Raw genomic sequence first — 20727 nt, 5'->3', positions numbered from 1 at the left:
GCATAGATTCTGATTTGTTCCAATTAATACGATATAGAAAAATAAGGATTGGAATGACAATCTTGAATATTACCTCCTTTTATTGACTGATAAAATCTATCTGCAATAGTAGAAGAGATTATTATAATACTGGAACAATTTATTTCAATACTGTGTATGTAAGTGACTGCAAACTATTCAAAATGTCTCGATTAATTTTTTTAATGTCAAAGTATGAGAGAGTGTCTGTCTCCTCTTTATGTAAAATTACACTGGCTACCTGTGGAAGCTAGGGTTTTTTAATATGTATACTATGGTGTTTGTTTGGGGTTTTTTTTTAATTAATCAGGGAGAAACCCCGGAATATATGAATCATTTGATTAATGTTCCACATTTTAGGAAATAGACAGGTGGTTAATTATTTGAAACTGGTGTTTCTAAGACCTAAAGGGATGAAATACAAAGCATTTCTTTCAGCCATTTTTTCATATTTTGCAGGAAGATGGTGGAATGCAATTCCTATTCAGTTAAGATGTATTGCCTCTTATACTGTATTCTAGAAAGCTCTTTTGCAAAATTATGTGACTTGAGGATAAATGGTATAATTTTGAAGGATAACCTGTAATTGTTTCAATTCTTTATTTTGTTGTAATTCTTGGTTATAAGTAGTTTTTACGAGGAGGTGCTGAAAAGTTCTCAGCCCAACCAACTTCCTAAATTCTTAGCATTATTTTGTCACTGTAGTTGAAAAGAGTGTTATTTTATTTTGCAAAGTGCCAATTTGCAGAATCAAAGTGCTATATTTTGACATTGTTTCAGATCATTGATTAAACCACGTCAATAAAAAGTGTGGAGCTCTGAGCCGTCATGAAGTTCCTATTCCTGTAGAAGAAAACTCCAAAGGAAATCCATGAATGTATGGTGCAAACATTAAGTAAGAAATGCCATCATACTCGACAGTGAAGAACTGGTGTGTAAACTTTCAGCGTGGAGATTTCAAGACCAAAGATGCAGCAAATTCTGGGAGGCCTCAAATGGTGTCGGCTCCTGAAATTGTTGACCATATCCTTGACCTGATTTTGGAAGATTGGTGAATATCAGCTAAAACAGTTACTGAGACATTACAGGTATCCAGGAAACATGTTGAGTGTATAATCCACAAGCAGCTAGGTATGCAGAAGCTGTCAGCCAAGCGGGAGCCCAAATGTTCGAATGCTGTTAAGAAACAGTGTCGAGTTGTCACTTCAAAGTTGATTTACATAGTAAATAACGGCAGATAAAGACCCAAATGGTCCATCCAGTCTGCCCGAACATACACTCTCTTTAATTTAATGCTTTAATTTAAATTGTTCTTTTTCTTAGCATTTTCAGCATTTTTTCTTAGCATTTTGTTGCATTTTCAGCAAGCCGGTGTCAGCTTTTTGGAACGACTAGTTACTGTTGATGAAACATGGTTACATCGCTAATGCTAAGGAAATTCAAAACCCAAAAGTCAGCAAGAAAGGTCATGTCTACAGTGTTTTGAGATCAGGATTGTGTTGTAATGACTGACTATCTTCCAAGGGGCCAAACAGTTAATGCAGAACACTACTTTAATTTAACTGTGCGGATTAAAGGAGGCATTGAAAAAGAAAAGGTGAGGGAAGCTGCGGAAAGTAGTGCTCTTTTTGCAAGACACCTTGTACCAAAGGAAGCCCAATAACATAAAATGTGTTGACTTAAAATTTCCAGTTGCTGTACAGTAAGTTAATGTGTTGGGATTTATGCTTCTTACTTGTATACTGCTTTTATGTGTGCCTTACATAATGTCTCTGCAGAGGAGCACTACTACTACCACTATTAATCACTTATATAGTGCTGAAAGGCGTACGCAGTGCTGTACATTTTAATAATTATAGACTGTCCCTGCTCGGAAGAGCTTACAATCTAACTTGGGCAGACATGACATATAGGGTTGAGGATGCTGAACCCAAGGTGAGAGGAGTCGAAAGCACTGTCACTAGTAGTGGTCAGCAACCATAAGATCTACAAGGGGGTGCTGAAAAGAAGAGAATGATGTGGATATGGTTCAATCAATGATCTGAAACAATGACAAAACAAAGAATTTTGTTTCTGCAAATTGGCACTTAACGAAATAAGACAACGCTCTTTTCAGGTATAATGGCAAAATAACGCTCAGAATTTAGGAAGTTGGTTGGTTGGGCTGAGAACATTTTAGCGCTCCCTTGTAATGCTGTGCATAAGCTGTTAAATGAAGATAAGAGCTGTCACTCGGTTAAAGGCAAGTAGTATCGGTCCACCTGATAGGTTGCTATAGAACGTGTTCAAAAGCTCCTTCCCATGTGAAAAAAAAGCTGACCACAAAAGTCATTTCTCAAGAAAAGAAATGCTGGCATAGTTTATGGTTTTGTGTTCCTGGTCTATACAATAAAAGGGAAGTGAGGTGTATACAGAAGATAAGTATATTTAAAGGTCTGCATTGAGAAATTAAGCCACTTTTTTTCTGTATTTTCACCAACTATTTATCAATTTTTTTCTCTAGGCGATTCTTGACGCTTCAGAAACTGTAAAAAGTGAGAGTGATGAGCTCAAGAAAGAGCAGAAAGAGATGACTTCCAAAGTTCTTCAGCTGGAAGAAGATATTCTGATGGTCACTCAGAAAGCAATAACAAAGGAAACAGAATTAGACAGGTAAGGACGATATTCAAGGGGACAGCTAACCTATCCATCTAAAGTTGTATACTGTATATTCATATACAGTATACAGGTGTGGGAGAGGGAGAGGAGAAGGCATTGATGCTGGACTGCAAGTGGGAAGGAGAGAGGAGGGGGCATGGATGCTGGACTGCAAGTGGGGGGGGGGTGTAAGGTTTTGGATGGGGTGATGTTGCAATGATATAAGGTGGCGGCCTTACAATCCGCCAGGTCCTGGGTTCAATACCCTAAAAGAAGGTTCAGTAGGAAGGGAAATGAATGACAATGACAGCAAGAGTGGTTGCATAAAGAATATATTGTGCAGAAATAGGCTTAATATTACAGAAAGACAATGTTTATAAAGATACTAATGTACAGAAAGATATTCTATTATGTAGCTGCTTCTGTGTTCTTGTGAATGAGAGAGAAAAGACAGCTTCCTGAATAGGTGCTGTGAGGGCAAAGAGAGAGAGAGAAAAACCCCCAACAAAAACCAAGAGTTCGGGGGGGGGGGGGGGGGTGGCGGAAACAAGGGTTCAGATAGAGAGGGGTGTTGCAGAGAGGAGGCTTTTATAGGTTGGAATCTTATTCTAAAAATAGAATCTGTTGTATTTTTTAGTATCTTTCTGTTTATAATTTGTAAACTGTTTGAAACAATGGTTAGTTGATAAGGAAGGTGTGACCCTTGCAGGAATGGTAGATGGGATTAGTTTATCTGGCTTCTTTGTCCCATTTAAGTAGCATATCTTCTTGATAAACAGTCCAGTCTGGCTGGATGCTTAATGTATGTGAATTCTGTGCAGGAGCATTTAGAGTCTATCTACATTCCAGAGTCAGATTGATATACACTTCTCCCTCCGTATTCGCAGGGGGGGGGGGGGGTTAGGAGCAGCGCTGACCTGCAAATACAGAAAAATCACGAATAACTTTTTATATGAAGCAAGAAGTGCTGGGCAAAAGCAAATTTCTCTCTGCATGCTGAAGCACTCTGGGATGATGTCATTTGGGGGGAGGAGCCAGCAAGATTAAAACCGCGAATAATTGAAGTCGTGAGTAATTAAACCACGAATACAGAGGGAAAAGTGTAATGTCCCATAGGCCTCTGCTTACATTGGTTAAACCAACAGAAAATGCTGACTGCTAGCAATGCTAGGCTGACAGGAGAGATAGAGGAGGGGGCATAGATGCTGGACTGCAGGTGTGGGAGGAGAGGAGGGGGCATGAATGCTGGACTACAGGTGTGGGAGGAGAGGAGGGGGCATGAATGCTGGACTACAGGTGTGGGGGCAGAGGAGGGAATGGTGGACTGCAGGTGGTGGGGGGAGGGGGAGGCTTTTAGAGTAATTGATGGAAAACATTACCTGAGATATTGAAAGGAGAGTTACCTTTGCTGCCTTTTAGAAAAGGGCCCAAGTGTGTTTTTGTTTCCATTTGTTTATTTGTTTATTTCATTATTACTCCATATTAATTTTGTGGCTTTATTTATGTATGCCATCTTGATTGGGTTTCCCAAGAAAAGGGTGTCCCATGAGCCAGGACCCACCAGCTTGGGGTATATTGAAATTGTTGGGACACCTGATCGCAACAGTACATGTAACTTAATTAACCTGTAACCCATACTGAGCTCTTTGAGGAGAAAAGGATAGAAAATGAAATACATCTATAATAATAAAATGCTAGCCGCGCATGCGCATTCGCGTTCCCTGATCCCTGTTCTGTCGGGGTGTGGCGGCACGAGTGCGCATGTGCGTACTACGTCACCAGCCGACGATCGCCTCCACAAGCCCTCTCCCAGCCAGCCGACGATCGCCTCTACAAGTTTCCACAAAGAGCGCCTCCTGCCCCTCCCCTCTCTGGGACGAAACGAGAACTGGAGCCAGGCCGCCCTCTGTGACAGACCAGAGGAGTCCGAGTCCTTTGCCGCCCACCCCCCTTCCTTTCCCGCGGGCCCGACTTCAAACCCGGCGATTCAAGCAGCATGTGCAGCAGTCTTCACACGCTGCTTCGGGCCCTTCTATTGCCCTGATTTGTTCTGCCGCGTCTATGATGATGTCATCAGGGACGTGCCAGAGTAAATCAGGGCAGTAGAAGGACCCGAAGCAGCGTGTGAAGACTGCTGCACACGCTTCTTGAATAGCCGGGTTCGTAGTCGGGTGCGCGGGAAGGGAAGGGGGGGGTGGCAAGGACTCTATCCGAGTAAATAAAAAACTCTGGGGAGAACGGCAGAGACCGGCCCTGTACTAACTCCCGTGGACAGGGGGAGCAGGAAGAGGTGCTGATGGACAGGGGGGAAAAAAATGAAGGGAGACCTACTGCTGGACAGGGGGAGCAGGAAGAGGTGATGATGGACAGGGGGTAAAAAAGAAAGGGATGCCTATTGCTGGACAGGGGGAGCAGGAAGAGGTGCTGATGGACAGGGGGGAGGTAAAACAAAGGGAGAAGGGCTGCTGCTGGATAAGGGGAGCAGTGAAGGGGTGGTGGTGGACACAGGGGAGATAAAAAGAAGGGAGAATGGACAGGAAAAAGCAGCTAAGGAGACAGAGAGAGAAAGAAATAAAGACAGACACACACATATATTCTACCACCTGTTAATGTAACGGGCTATAAAGCTAGTAAATAAATAAATAAACAAACATCTGGAAAGTAATCCTGAGCTAAGTAGCATTTTCTCACACTGGGCTCCATCAGATCTCACTGTCTACAGACAGCAATTTCTACAGGTAAATGATTTGGTTTTGTATATGACCAAGATTTGTTTTCTATGCAGGCAATATTGATAGGAAAGTACTTATACAGTGGGTACTCACCGTACAGTTGTTTTTGAATATTATTATAAATATGTTTAGGGTTTCGTTATGTCATATTTCAGGTTTGTGACGAGATGGGGTGAAAAGTACCTGCATGGACTTTTGTAAAGTTATTTTTCTTTTTACCCATTAGTCTAAAAGACAAATTGAAGAAAGTAGCTCTTGAGAAGGAACAACTAGAATGCCAGCTGAAGAATGAGAAGGATGAAAAGGAGCTATATAAGGTAATTTTGTGATTGAATTTTTGGGCTTGTTTATATGGACATCTTGGCTTTGCTATTAGTGAATAGGGATCACATAATATAAAACCCCATGGAAGGCCAGTATCTCATAACAGAAAGTTTTCAAAGCAAAAAAATAACCATTTCAGAGACTTGATTGCATTATAATGGGAACACTAGGACATATTTTTTGGGGATTTAACCTATTAACAGAATAGAAGGGAATTTTCTTAGTATATAACAGGGGTAGGGAACTCCGGTCCTCGAGAGCCGTATTCCAGTTGGGTTTTTAAGGATTTCCCCAACGAATATGCATGAGATCTATTTGCATATACTGCTTTCAATGCATATTCGTTGGGGAAATCCTGAAAACCCGACTGGAATACGGCTCTTGAGGACCGGAGTTCCCTACCCCTGGTATATAAGAAAGATATTGCAGCAAAAGATTCTTTGTCTATGGAGAGGATGTTAATGAAGGGAGTAGCCTAGTGATTAGGGTACCAGATTGAGAACCAGGAGAAGTCCAATTAAAATTCTTCTGCTGCTGCTTTATAATCTTGGTCAAGTCACTTAACCCTCCACTGGCTCATGTACAAAATTAGATTGCCAACTGGGGACAGAGAAATATCTAGTATTGCTGAATATAAGTTACCTTGAGTTACTACTGGAAAAAGGTATGAGCTAAAGCTTGATTGGGAATTTTTTATTTAGGAGACCACCTTAATAGTAAGGAAAGTGGTATTGCTTAGTTGGAAGGACCTAATGGGTTCTTCCTATTGGCAGTGGAGGAATAACATGCACAAATAATCTAATACAAATGGAGAAAGTATTGGTATGGATAGAGCCTATATGGTATGCGTGTTTTTATACTTATGGGCTCCATGTATCAGGATTGTGTAGTTTATTCACCGAACAGAAATATGATGGCAGATTAAGGCCAAATGGCCCATCTAGTCTGCTCATCTTTAGCATCCACTATCTCCTGCTCTCCCTGAGATCCCACTTGCCTATCCCACACTTTCTTGAATTCAGACAGTCTTTGTCTCCATCACCTCTACTGGGAGACTATTCCATGCATCTACCAGTTTTTCTTTAAAAAATGGTTTTTCCTTAGATTACTCATGAGCCTACCACCTCTTAACTTTATCCTATGCCCTCTCATTCTGGAGCTTCTTTTAAAATGAAAGCGACTCACCTCATGCGCATTTATGCTACATAGATACTTAAATATCTCTATTGTATCTTCCCTCTCCTACCTTTCCTCCAAAGTATACATATTGAGATCTTTAAGTCTGCCCCATATGCCTTATGATGAAGACCTTGAACTCTGACACCTCTGTTTGTCTATTGTCTGACTCTGGCTGATATTAGGCTTTAAATTTTTTGTTCTGGATCTAAATTCATGGTAAATATATTTATCCCAGGACAAGCAGGCATGATATTCTCACATGTGGGTGACGTCATCTACGGAGCCCCGATGCGGAAGCATTTTCAAGCAAACTTGATTGAAGATTTAAGTTTGCTCTGCTGCTCCACGCATGCGTGCTTTCCTGCTCCACTAGGGGGCGCATCCCCTCGTGGTCTCCAGTTCAAAATTTTCCGCTGAGCTTAGAAGTCGTGTTTTTTCAGGCTCTGCCCCAACTGCCTTCTAGCACCGCGATTTTTTCTTGTTTTTCTCGATTTAGTCACTGTGCGCGAGTTTTTTTATTGTTTCAACTGTTCCTGCTTCGTTTTTCACCGACCCGGAGGCTTCCGGGTCCCCGTGGCCGCGTGGCTATTCGAGCCGCGGCCACTTTCGATTCTATGTACCGGCCTTTGACTGGCTTTAAAAAGTGCTCCCGGTGCGAGCGGCTTCTTTCCATCACAGACCCGCATCGCCGGTGCATCCTCTGCCTGGGGGCCGCTCATCCAACCGACTCCTGCCCCCAGTGTGCTACTTTCCAGAACCGGGCCCTCCGTCGAAGGAAAGCCCGCATGGCGGATCTTTTCACCCCGCGAACCCGAAGTCCTCGGGACAACAGAAAACCTCGGCTCCGGGTAAGTCCCCTCTTCCCTCTTCAGGTTCTGTACCAGCAAAGAAACCGGCCTCGGGGACACCGGCGACGCATGGCAGAAGTCCCATGCTTACAGCCCCGGCGAAGCCCTCCAAGCCTTCGGGCCGTGCCTCCACCACACGGGAATACTCTGATACGAGGTCGCCCCCGGTGGAGTGCACCGAGGCAGGGGACATGCCCTCGATGCTGTCCGTGCCCGTCTTCCAGGACCTACTCCGAGCGATGATCTTGTCGGAGCTGTCCGCTGCAATGGCCCATTTGCAACCGGCCTCGACTTCGACCCCGCATGTACCAGACCAGCCTGAGCCTCGCGTCGAGCCACCTCGAAGAAAAGCGCGCAAGCTTCGCCGCATTCCATCCTCCTCGGACTCCTCACCGAGGCACCTGAGGCGCTCTCCCTCCACAGACCGCCGCGGTGCAAAGCGTCGTGCTAAAACGACAGAAACCTCGAACCGCTGTACCTCCAAGAAGGCCCGGGGTTCCCCCACTCTACGAGGTCGTTCACCTACACCTCGTACAGGACCGCTAAAGGTGGCTGAGTTATCACTCTCCAACCCGCGCATCCTCCGAACTCCCCCTCGGACCGGGACTCCGACCTCCGACCCGAGGTTGCAGGTCTTCACCGAGGGAGTCCGGGTCGAGGTCACCGATTCGACATCGATCGGTACCTCGAACCCCGACATCGTCTCCGAGGGGCTCCTCGAGACGTCGGAGATCTACGACCCCGGAACACTTTCACAGTACTTCCCCGGTCTCGGAGCGTGGATCGGAGCAGGAACCTCGATACTCGAGGGAAGCCTCCCCATCCTTCTCCACCCGACGGAGGTCTCGTTCACCGACCCCGCACGGGGCCTTGGGAACATCTTGCCCATCCTTCACTCGCTTTGTCCAGGACATGGGCCACGCTTTGGACTTAGACCTCCAGTCCGACTCCAGATACTCTAAGGAATACCTAGCGGAGCTGGATATGTCATCACTGCCCAGAGAGTCCCTCCGCTTACCGCCTAACCCGGTACTTCAACAGGCCTTCTTCAGGAACCTGGAGACCCCCTACATGGTCACAGCCGTACCCTCCAAAATGGAGGCCAAGTACCGCACAGTACCCTACCCAGGATTCGAACAACCACAGCTCTCCCACCAGTCGCTGCTAGTAGAATCCTCCTTGAAAAAGGCCCATCCATCCCGGGTCTCAGCCGCGGTCCCCCCAGGCCGAGAAGGCCGAACCCTAGACAAGTTCGGCAGGAGACTATATCAAAATGCCATGATGGCCTCTAGGGTGCAAAGCTACATTTTCACCTTCACATCCTACCTCAAACACCTCATTGGACTATTGAGAGCCTTTGAGACTGACCTACCGGCCTCCTGCCAAGGAGCGTTTGGCCTGCTCCTAGAGTCCCTCTCCAACCTGCGCCTCCATCTATTCCACGCGGCCTACGATGACTTTGAACTCTCCTCCAGAGAGGCAGCCTTTGCTATCGCCATTCGCCGACTAGCTTGGCTGCGCCTGGTCGACATGGACCCCAACTTACAGGACCGGTTGGCTAACCTACCCTGCGTGGGAAAAGAGCTGTTCGATGACACGATCGAGGCGGCTACAAAACGCCTCTCTGAACACGAACGCTCATTTGCCTCCCTCGTCCGACAAAAACCTAAACCGCCCGCGCCCAGGCCGTTCAGGGCCCCTCCACGCCGCTACCCACAAAAATCCACCCCTCCCTTCTCGCGGCCTCCACCCAGGCGTCTGCAAGCCCACCACCGGGCCATGCCCAAGTCCCAACCGCCTGCGACTTCCAAACCATCCCCGTCCTTTTGACGGGATTCGCGGAAGGGGGCGGGCCCCCTCCGCCATAGTCCCAGGCCCCCTTCCTATCGGGGGCCGCCTCAAAGCCTTTTACCCTCGCTGGGAACAAGTCACGTCGGACGCATGGGTCCTTGGCGTGATCTCATCAGGATACTCTCTCAACTTTCGGGCCATTCCTCCAGACAACCCCCCAAGGAATTGCCCACCCAACCGGACACAGCTACCCTGCTCCTCTCCGAGGCTCGAGACCTGCTTCGCCTCAGGGCAGTGGAGGAGGTTCCCCCCGACCAACGGGGGAAGGGCTTCTACTCCCGTTACTTCCTGGTACCGAAAAAAACAGGAGACCTACGCCCAATACTAGACTTGAGACGCCTCATCAAATTTCTAGTACAGGAAAAATTTCGGATGCTTTCCCTACCGACCCTCTACCCCCTGATCGACGAGGGCGACTGGCTCTGCTCCCTCGATCTGAAGGAGGCGTACACACATGTCCCAGTACACCCCGCTCACCGCAAGTTCTTGCGTTTTCAGGTAGGGGACTGGCACCTACAATACCGAGTCCTCCCTTTCGGCCTAGCATCATCACCTCTGGTCTTCACCAAGTGCCTCGTGGTGGTCGCAGCAACCTTACGTTCCCAGGGCCTCCAGGTATTCCCCTACCTGGACGACTGGCTGATCAAAGCCCCGTCCAGGGAAGGGGTTATCTCAGCGACCCAACAGACTATTACCTATCTACAAAGTCTGGGGTTCGAAATAAACTTCCCAAAATGCCAACTATGCCCCTCGCAGTCCCTACAGTTCATCGGGGCCACGCTGGATATGGTTCGCCTCCGTTCCTTCCTCCCCCCTCCGCGCCTAGAGGCGTTAGTAAGTCTGAGTCGAAGGATCTCTCTGCTGGCCTCGGTATCAGTTCGACAGATGATGACTCTCCTAGGCCACATGGCCTCCACCGTCCATGTCACACCCTTCGCCCACCTCCATCTGAGAATCCCTCAATGGACCCTGGCCTCTCAATGACGTCAAGACCGGGACCCGATCGACCGTCCCGTGACAGTGACTCCTTCCTTGCAAAGATCGCTCCGCTGGTGGGCCGACTCTTCAAATCTTTCCAAAGGTTTACTCTTCCTCGCCCCTCATCACAGCAAGGTACTCACCACGGACTCGTCAGAGTACGCTTGGGGAGCCCATCTGGACGGCCTACGCACGCAGGGGATGTGGTCAGCGGAAGACCGCCGCTGTCACATCAACGTGCTAGAGCTCCGGGCCATCTATCTCGCAGCTGTAGCCTTTCAACATCTGCTCCACGACCGGGTGGTCCTCATCCGAACCGACAACCAGGTAGCAATGTACAATGTAAACAAACAAGGAGGAACAGGGTCTTGGTCCCTCTGTCGGGAAGCCCTGCGCCTCTGGAAATGAGCAATCTCCAACAACACCTTCCTTCGAGCGGTGTACATACAAGGAGAACAAAACTGCCTGGCGGACAGACTCAGCCGCCTCCTCCAGCCACACGAGTGGTCACTAAACTCTCAAACCCTACGACAGGTGTTCAAACAGTGGGGGACACCTCAAATAGATCTGTTCGCATCCCCCCACAATCACAAACTGCCTCTCTTCTGCTCCCGGATGTACTCCCCGGACTGGCTCGAGGCCGACGCCTTCCTCCTTGACTGGGAGGGAAGGTTCCTGTACGCATTCCCGCCGTTTCCTCTGATCCTGCGGACGCTGGTCCACCTGAAAACAGTACAAGCCACCCTGATCCTGATTGCTCCTCGCTGGCCACGCCAGCCTTGGTTTTCCCTTCTACTTCAACTCAGTGTCAGAGATCCACTGCCTCTGCCTCGGTTTCCCTCTCTACTATCACAGGGTCAGGGTTCGCTGTTACATCCCAATCTTCAATCTCTTCATCTGAATGCTTGGTTTCTTTCCCCCTGACTTCTCTCCCCGTGTCTCAATCAGTCAAGGAGATATTGGAGGCCTCTAGAAAGACCTCGACGAGAACCTGCTACTCCCAAAAGTGGACCAGATTCTCAACCTGGTGCTCCTCCCACAGCCAGGACCCGGTGTCGGTCCCCGTCCCTCTGGTCCTTGACTATTTACTTCAATTATCTCACTCCGGCCTAAAGATCAACTCCATTCGAGTACACCTCAGTGCGATTGCGGCCTTTCACCAGCCCCTGGAAGGGAAAGCCCTCTCGCTCCATCCCTTAGTCTCTCGCTTCATGAAGGGTCTCCTGAATGTCCACCCTCCTCTCAAACCTCCTCCGGTGATTTGGGACCTCAACGTGGTTCTGGCTCAACTAATGAAACCTCCATTTGAGCCCCTAGACAAATGCCATCCAAAATTCCTCACTTGGAAGGTAATTTTCCTGCTTGCGCTCACTTCCGCTCGGCGGGTTAGTGAGTTACAGGCTCTGGTAGCGGACCCACCCTTCACGGTATTCCATCACGACAAGGTGGTACTCCGCACTCATCCAAAGTTCTTGCCTAAAGTAGTGTCTGATTTTCACCTCAATCAGTCCATTGTCTTGCCTGTGTTTTTTCCCAAGCCCCACTCTCATCCCGGAGAGGTGGCGCTCCACACTCTTGACTGTAAGAGAGCATTGGCCTTCTACCTCCAACGCACTCAGCCACACCGGAAAGTCCCACAATTGTTTTTGTCCTTCGACCCAAACCGATTAGGTCACCCAGTTTCCAAGCGCACCTTGTCCAACTGGTTGGCCGATTGCATCTCCTTCTGCTACGCTCAGGCTGGTCTCGCGCTGCATGGTCGAGTAACGGGACACAAGGTCCGAGCGATGGCAGCCTCCGTAGCGTTCCTCAGGTCCACACCTATCGAGGAAATCTGCAAGGCTGCCACGTGGTCTTCGGTTCATACTTTCACCTCCCACTACTGTCTGGACTCACTGTCCAGGAGCGATGGCCGATTCGGCCAATCGGTTTTGCGAAATCTATTTGCTTAAATTGCCAACTTGCCTCCATCCCTTTTCAGTTAGCTTGGAGGTCACCCACATGTGAGAATATCATGCCTGCTTGTCCTGGGATAAAACACAGTTACTTACCGTAACAGGTGTTATCCAGGGACAGCAGGCATATATTCTCACAACCCGCCCACCTCCCCGAGGTTGGCTTCTTTGATAGTTAAGTGAACTGGAGACCACGAGGGGATGCGCCCCCTAGTGGAGCAGGAAGGCACGCATGCGTGGAGCAGCAGAGCAAACTTAAATCTTCAATCAAGTTTGCTTGAAAATGCTTCCGCATCGGGGCTCCGTAGATGACGTCACCCACATGTGAGAATATATGCCTGCTGTCCCTGGATAACACCTGTTACGGTAAGTAACTGTGCTTTCCAGTGCAATAGGTGAGACATCTGCAGAAGGAAACCAGATCTGATTTTTCTCTGTGCCTCTTTTGTACTTCATTGAGCTCCTTAGCTCCATCTGCAGTTTGTTCCATCTGCATGCTTGCCTGCAGGAGTGTTTTTGTTCTACTCTCCGCATTTTATTATTTTATTAAGGGCTCCTTTTACAAAGGCGCACATGCTAGCCGCTACCACCTCCTTTTAAGCAGGCGGTAATTTTTCGGCTAGCGCATGCTAATCCTGTGCGTGCGCTAAAAATGCTAGCGCACCTTTGTAAAAGGAGCCCTACATGTTTTTAGTCCTTTTTTCCTCTGGATTCTTGTTCTTGGCGCATTTCTTTCGCTTTACTTACATTGAGAACACGCAGACTTCTGTCTGTAGCTGACAGGCCAATCCCACTGCGTACCTGTTAGCCAACCTGATTAGTTTCTGTGGAACTCGGGACCATCCCTGAAGTGGTTTTGCCTGCTGTTAAGCAGGGATCAAGCGCAGGCTATTAGGCACTCTTAGAAGGTTCGGCGGTGTCTTGCAGGGTGCTGGATGCGTTGTCTCATCTCCACCTGTTCCGGTGTGTTTCCACTCGGGTGGAGGTGAACTCTGGCATGAAGTCTGACTGGCAGCCTGAAGATCTTCTTTGCAGAGCCATTCTCAGCATGAGGCAGTGATTCTCTAATCCAGCTACTGTAAGGGAGCTGAAGCAGGTTGAAGCACAAATCCACAAACAGATCACAGTGAGTACAGGCTGTTACAGCCTGTGAGGTGAATCATGGGAGGATGGAAAAGTGGGGGTTTCAGTGTTTCTGCATTTTCCCTTGTGTTCTCCCACTTGAAAAATCCAAAGATCACCATTTTTTGTGTTTGGGAAATATTTAAAAAATTGCGATTTTGGCACAAATTTCTGTTTGAAATTGCTGACCTGCTGTTAGTGATCTGTCGCTAAAATCGTCTGTAGTATCTGAAGATTGGAGGATGGCCAATGTTAGCTGATTTTTAAAAAGAGCTCCAGGGGAGATCCGGGAAATTACAGTGCCGGGCAAAATGGTAGAAATGATTATAAAAAACTAGTGTTTAAGCCTGTTAGATTAACGGGTGCTAGATGTCTCCTGCTTTTGAACTTGGGCAGGGGCAGAGGCAGAGCCGGAGTGACGGAGGGAGTGGCGGTGGGAGAGCAATTTCAAAGCCTCAGCAGCGGCGGCTCCTTGACCAATCCGCGCTTACAACGTCCCCACACTTGCGGTCTGGCTGGCTCCCCCACCAAAGCCCTTCGCAGCGGCAGCCCCTCCCGCATCCGTCCCCGCGTCCCAAGCCTCTCCGAAGGCCGGCTCCCACGAAAATGGTACCCCTCTGTCCAAAGCCGTGGCGGCAGCCTCCCTCAAGACACATTTCAAATCTGACATATTGTAATCACAAAACAGAAAATAAAATTATTTTTCTTACCTTTTGTTGTCTGGTCATTATTCATATCATGTAGGGGTCCCAGGCTATGGTTGGCTTTTGATAAGTCGCTTGCCAGGGCCCCTTCTTTCTTCTTCCCTCCCTCCAGTGGTCTGAGACAGGAGGGAGCAGTTAGGAGAGGGTCTGAGGGCAAAGAGGGGCTTAACAGCGCACAACCATCTTTCCTTCCCTCCCTCCATCAGGTGCAGTGCAGCTCCACCAATGTTAAAAGGAGCTGCGTCGAAATCGGAGGCCTGCCACTGCCGTAGCACGTTCCCCTCTGCCTTGGTCCCGCCCCTTCTCTGACATATGGGACCGCGGCAGAGGGAACGTGTTACGGTGGCGGCAGGGCTCCAATTTCAAAGCAGCTCCTTTTAACATAGGCGGAGCTGAACTGAAGGGAAGGAACGGTGGGGCCGGGTGAGGAAGGCCGCCGCAGCTTTGCGGCTAGGTAGGGGGACAACAATGGCGCTTATGCTCAAGCCCCCGCCACAGCTCCTCTCTCGATCCTGGTGCGGTTCGAGAGAGGAGTCGTGGCGGCGGCTTGAACATAAGCGCGATTGTTGTCCCCCTACCTAGCCGCGAGGCTGCGGCGGGGTTTCCATGGCAACGCGATCGCGGATCTCAGTGTAGGGCCGGGTCTGGCGGCGCCGTTTATGGCGGAGGCGGGACCTCAGCACTGCACTGCCGGGCGGCTCGCGCCGCCGGCCCCCAGGAGCTCGAGGCCGGTTGCGGACATGCCTGGCGTGGCATGGTGCAGGAGGAGTGATCGGTGGCGCGAGGTGGAGAGCAGGTGATGACAGTGATTGGTGGAGCGAGGTGGAGAGTAGGTGATGACGTAAAACGCGCGCATGCGCACTCGTGTTTTCGCGACGGATCAGGGAACATGTTTTTTTTAGTGCACATGCGCGGTCTAGCATTTTATTATATTAGATAAAATTGTGGAACAAGTAGACAAACATGATTTAATGAGACGGAGTGAATAAACATGTAGATAAAAGTGAGCCGGTTGATATAGTGTATCTAGATTTTCAGAAAGCTTTTGATAAAGTTCCTTACGAGAGGTTCCTGAGAAAATGAAAGTGTCATGGGATAGGTGGCAAAGTTCAATTGTGGATTAGGAATTGGTTATCAGATAGAAAACAAAGAGTAGGGTTAAATGGTCATTTTTCTCAATGGAGGAGAGTAAACAGTGTAGTGCCGCAGGGCTCTGTACTGGGACCGGTGCTATTTAACTTATTTATAAATGATCTGGAAATTGGAACGACGAGTGAGGTGATTAAATTTACAGATGACACTAAACTGTTCAAAGTTGTTAAAACGCATGCGGATTGTGAAAAATTGCAGGCGGACCTTAGAAAATTGGAAGACTGGGCGTCCAAATGGCAGATGAAATTTAATGCGGACAAATGCAAAGTGATGCACATTGGGAAGAATAACCCAAATCACAGTTACCGGATGCTAGGGTCCACCTTGGGGATTAGCGCCCAAGAAAAGGAACTGGATATCATCGTAGACAATACAATGAAACCTTCCGCCCAATGTGCAGCGGTGGCCAAAAAAGCAAACAGGATGCTAGAAATTATTAAAAAAGGGATGGTTAACAAGACTAAGAATGCTATAATGCTCCTTTATCGCTCCATGGTGTGACCTCATCTGGTGTATTGTGTTCAATTCTGGTCTCCTTATCTCAAAAAAGATATAGTGGTGCTAGAAAAGGTTCAAAGAAGAGCAACCAAGATGGTAAAGGGGATGGAACTCCTCTCGTATCAGGAAAGACTAAAACGGTTAGGGCTCTTCAGTTTGGAAAAGAGAGAGCTGAGGAGAGATATGATTGAAGTCTACAAAATCCTGAGTGGAGTAGAACGGGTACAAGTGTATCGATTTTCACTCCGTCAAAAATTACAAAGACTAGGGGACACTCGATGAAGTTACAGGGAAATACTTTTAAAACCAATAGGAGGAAATTTTTTTTCACTCAGAGAATAGTTAAGCTCTGGAATGCATTGCCAGAGGATATGGTAAGAGCAGATAACGTTGCTGGTTTTAAGAAAGGTTTGGACAAGTTCCTGGAGGGAAAAGTCCATAGTCTTACAGATATGCAGGACCGCAGTGTGGATGTTGTCCTCTGGAGGCTTTTTGATGCAGCTGTATTGGGCTTTCAGGCTATTTTGGGGGTGTCGGTTGTGGCACGTGCCTCTTCTCCTCAACTTCTTTTGGCTGGATCAGCTTATGTGCCTGCTACTTTCTATGCCTTATGCAGGTTTTGGCGGTTTTCCATTTCTGCCCGCAGAATACTCTGGATTGGACAATGGGCTGGCGATTCCACTTCCAAAGTTTTCTTTGGTGAGAATTCCTGTCAGGGCAGTTGTTGTTTGGCTAGGGCCTGGTCGCCCTCATAGATTATGTGGTGTTCTGTCGTTCCAGGACCCTGCCTGATAGCAGACCCAGACCCTCTAAGGGTTCTGGTTGCTGTAATTTTATGGCTCCAGGTATTCTCACTCGTATTCTAGTGCCATGTCTCAGACCAGGGTTCTCGGTAGCGGTACTCCAGTTACAGACGTGCCCAGCCATCTGGATCCCATCCCCTCTTCCAAGAACAAGCACTGCACCATGCTGGGAGACTTCTCTCTACTGATCAGGGGCAGGGTGTAAGCATTTCTGCCAGCTTGGGTTTGTATTATGTCCGACCTGTGGGTATGGTCTTTATTTGATCGGTTGCAATTGGAATTTGCCCAACCTCTGACCCATTGGTTCATGGAATCTCCCGCAGGGCACCTGGACAAGACGCTCCAAGTGCAGGGCATTGGACAGCGCTTGTTGGATATTCAAGTTCTACAGCGGGTGCTGCCTTATCTATCAGGCTCTAGCAGATGCTCCGTATGCTTTATCGTGCCACTGAATGTCTCCGATGACTGGAGGCCTATTCTGGAACTGCAGCACATACATGAGGCTCTCCAGATTCTGTGCTCTCACATGGAAACAGTGAGATCTGTTATAGCAGCAGTGGACCCGGGAGGGCTCCTTGCCTCTTTGAATTCATGGGGGGCATGCTTGCCCATTCTTCTCTTTCTAGCCCACCACAATTACTTGCGGTCTCGTGTCTGGCACAATTATTGCCAGTTTTTGGCTCTGCCCTTTGGACTAACAAAGACTCCTTGTGCCTTCGCCGAGCTGATGGCGGTTGTAGCGGCTTTCTTTATTTTTATTTTTTTTAATACCTTTATTTATCCTACTGCAATCAGGCAGCATATTCTCACATATGGGTGATGACATTCACGGAGCTCGGTACAGGCAGTTTGACAAGTGAACTGTCACTTTAAGTTTGAAACACTTTGTGACTGCCCTCACCACGCATGTGTGAGTGCCTTCCCGCCTGACGTCAGCTTGTGACCTTCGCTTCTTTGTTTTCTGCGGAGCGAAGAAGTTCGTTTTTCTCTGTACTCCAGATTTTGTTGACTTCTCGCTTCGCATCTTTAATTTTCTATTTTCATTTTTACTACTTCGGTTTTGTTTTTTGATGGCTTTTCTTTTTAAAAAAGACCTTTTCGTCAAAGGCCATTTCTGTCCGCGGTGGCGGCTTCTTCAACGGTAGTTACGGTTTTTGCTACTGGCCTTTTCAAAGGTTGGCAGCTTTCTTGCATAACACCGTCTTGATTTATTCGTTAAATAACTCTTTCTTTCACGCCATTTTTTTCTATTAGGAAAAGTTCTTTGGCGCGATCATGAACAGTGCCAGGTCTTCGCAGCCTTCAACATCGAGAGCATCAACATCGCAGGACATTCCGGCATCGGAGAAGCCAGCTAAGAGGCCATCTTCTTCCCAGCAAGCATCACAGGTCACTACAGTATTGACTCAGTCAACACAGACCAAACAACAATTTCACCGCTCCACAGCTTTGCAGGTTGTCTCACTTTCAAGGTGTGCTTCCTTGCCAAGGTCACCCACACTGAGCAATCTGCTGCACCATTGGTATCGGCTGTCAGCCTTCAGTACCGGTGCCTTCGTTTCGGGAGCAACTTGATGAGTTACTCGAAAGGGAGTTTGGTAATGTGTTTCAGCTACTGCCTTGGACACAATCCACTCCCTCGGTACTGGCCCAACTTGAGTATAGAGTTACGAGGCCTAAAGGTACCAGTGTCAACTGTACAGTGGAGCATCAATCATCTCCCATGAGGCATCATCACTCCTCTTCTCGACAACCTTCATCCTCCAGTCATTGCTCTTCACATCGATGTTCCAGATCTTCTCGTCAATGTTCTTCCTCGAAGCATCGATCTTCTACTTCAAAACATCGTCAATCCTCTTCGAGATATTCATTGTGTCAATCTCAAGCATTGAAACGAAAAAGGTACATGCATCGATCCTCATCCTCTTCTTCAAGGGATCGGTACTGGAGACGTCGAAAGCCTTCTCATGTACATCGCTCTCTAAGCACTCCATCTCCAATTTTTCTATATGACTCAGATTTGTGCTCTATCTCAGACTGTTCTCCTACTTTGTCTGCTCCTGAGTCTTGCAGTCTTTCCTCACAACAGTCTCCACAGAATTTACCTCCTAGGCGAAAATCTCCTTCTTTCGCCATATACATCAGGCAGTTAGGTAAAGCTCTGCCTGTTAAACTGGACGCTGACACTGCTCATAGTGTGGAATATTTGGAGACCTTGGATTATGATGAACCTACTAAAGAACTCCTTAAGTTACCATCTCATGGCATTCTCAAAGAGACTCTTCTTAAAAATTGGGAAACACCTTTGAATATTGTGGTAACTCCAAGAAAACTTGAGTCTTTATACAGGATTGTTTTTTGTCCAGGGTTTGACAGACCACAGCTTCAACATCAATCATTAGTGGTAGAGTCAACCCTTAAAAAATCTTCTACTACCAAAGTTTATGCCTCAGTACCTTCAGGATGTGAGGGCCGTACTATGGACAAATATGGTCGTAGACTTTACCAAAATGTCATGCTGGCGAGCAGGAAACTTAATTACAATTTTTATTTTTCCTGTTATTTGAAGCACTTGATTAATCAATTGCCTGATTTTGACCAGTATATTCCTTCACATTACCTTGCACAATACCAACAGATAGTATCTACTCTAAAACACATTTGGCAATATACAAAGTGGCCAATAAACGAAGTGAGGCTTACTGGCCTGTAGTTTCCCACTTCATCCAGACCACTTTTGTGAATAGGGACCACATCCACTCTTCTCCATTCCCCAGGAACCACCTCTGTCTCCAAAGATTTGTTGAATAAATCTTTAATAGGACCTGCCAGAACCTCTCTGAGCTCCCTTGATATCCTGGGATGGATCCCATCCAATCCGATTGCTTTGTCCACCTTCAATTTTTCAAGTTGTTCGTAAACACTTTCTTCTGTGAATGATACGGTATCTACTCCATTCCATGACATTTGAATTCTCCACGGTGATGTAGAGTCATGGCTGCTAGGTCTTGATAGATCTCAATGGGATAAGTGTTCCATTCAAAAGGAGCTTTTTTCCGTGCTTCTGTCAAAATCGTCTCTTTCAGCATGAAATCCTTAAAGCATACCACTGGGCAGACTAGATAGGCCATTTGGCTTTTATCTGCCGTCATGTTTCTATGCCGTGAGGTACGTTTGCATGTGGCCGCCCAAGCATCTGATGATCCCTCTCTGTAAGTTATGTGCATAAGTGGGAGACCCGCCAATTTCACCTCTATACTGTGCTATGTTTATGCCCCTCTTTCACTTACGAGCGTTCTCATAGAATTGCACTTAAAGTGATTGTGCTTAGAAGTGCTACTTTTCTAATCTAATCTGATCTAATTCTTAGGTTTGTATACCGCATCATCTCCACGTTAGTAGAGCTTGACGCGGTTTACAGTAGGAGAAATAGGAAGGAACTACAACAGAGGGTTAGAGGTAGAAGTGTGAAGAAAATTTAGAGGACTTGGGATGCCAAGATATAAGAGTTTCCTTGAATCCTAAGTTGGAGGGAGACTTACATTTTTTGAGAAAAGCCAGGTTTTCTATGTATTTACATGCACCTAGTTATAGAATTGTCCTTATAGTTAATACTGAATAGGATATATATAATCTCTGTGCAGATTATTCAATTCATTTTAGGGTGGTTAGGGCATATTTATAAAGAATCTGTCTGATATGTCGGTGAAAATGTTTTAACTGTCTTGACATCTTTCTAAAATAAAAGGAATGTTATAAGAGGCAAACTGATGCTTTTTATATTCCATTGTTAGGATTCTCTTTCCTATATTACATTAGTGTCTTTTCCGCCAATACCTTGCGGTTCTAGGCAGATTACAAAAAAGGTGATCTGGACATACCCAGTAAAATGACAAGATAATTAATTAGATGAAGCATTAGGATCC

The 20727-nt window shown here is 47.2% G+C and overlaps 1 protein-coding gene across 5 annotated transcripts in view; it reads left to right on the top strand.

Moving 5' to 3' along the window:
• Positions 1-20727, top strand: part of TAX1BP1 (Tax1 binding protein 1) — a 256118-nt gene that overhangs the window by 53599 nt on the left and 181792 nt on the right. For all 5 annotated transcript variants that reach the window (XM_033930769.1, XM_033930766.1, XM_033930767.1 and 2 more), the window contains exons 6-7: positions 2522-2670; positions 5614-5704. In XM_033930769.1, coding sequence (XP_033786660.1) covers positions 2522-2670; positions 5614-5704 — 240 coding nt within the window. The remainder of the gene's footprint in view (positions 1-2521; positions 2671-5613; positions 5705-20727) is intronic.

This window comes from Geotrypetes seraphini, chromosome 2 (assembly GCF_902459505.1).
Source record: "Geotrypetes seraphini chromosome 2, aGeoSer1.1, whole genome shotgun sequence".
Taxonomy (NCBI): domain Eukaryota; kingdom Metazoa; phylum Chordata; class Amphibia; order Gymnophiona; family Dermophiidae; genus Geotrypetes; species Geotrypetes seraphini.
The sequence above is the reverse complement of the archived record's forward strand: the minus strand, read 5'-3'. Positions and strand labels throughout refer to the sequence as shown.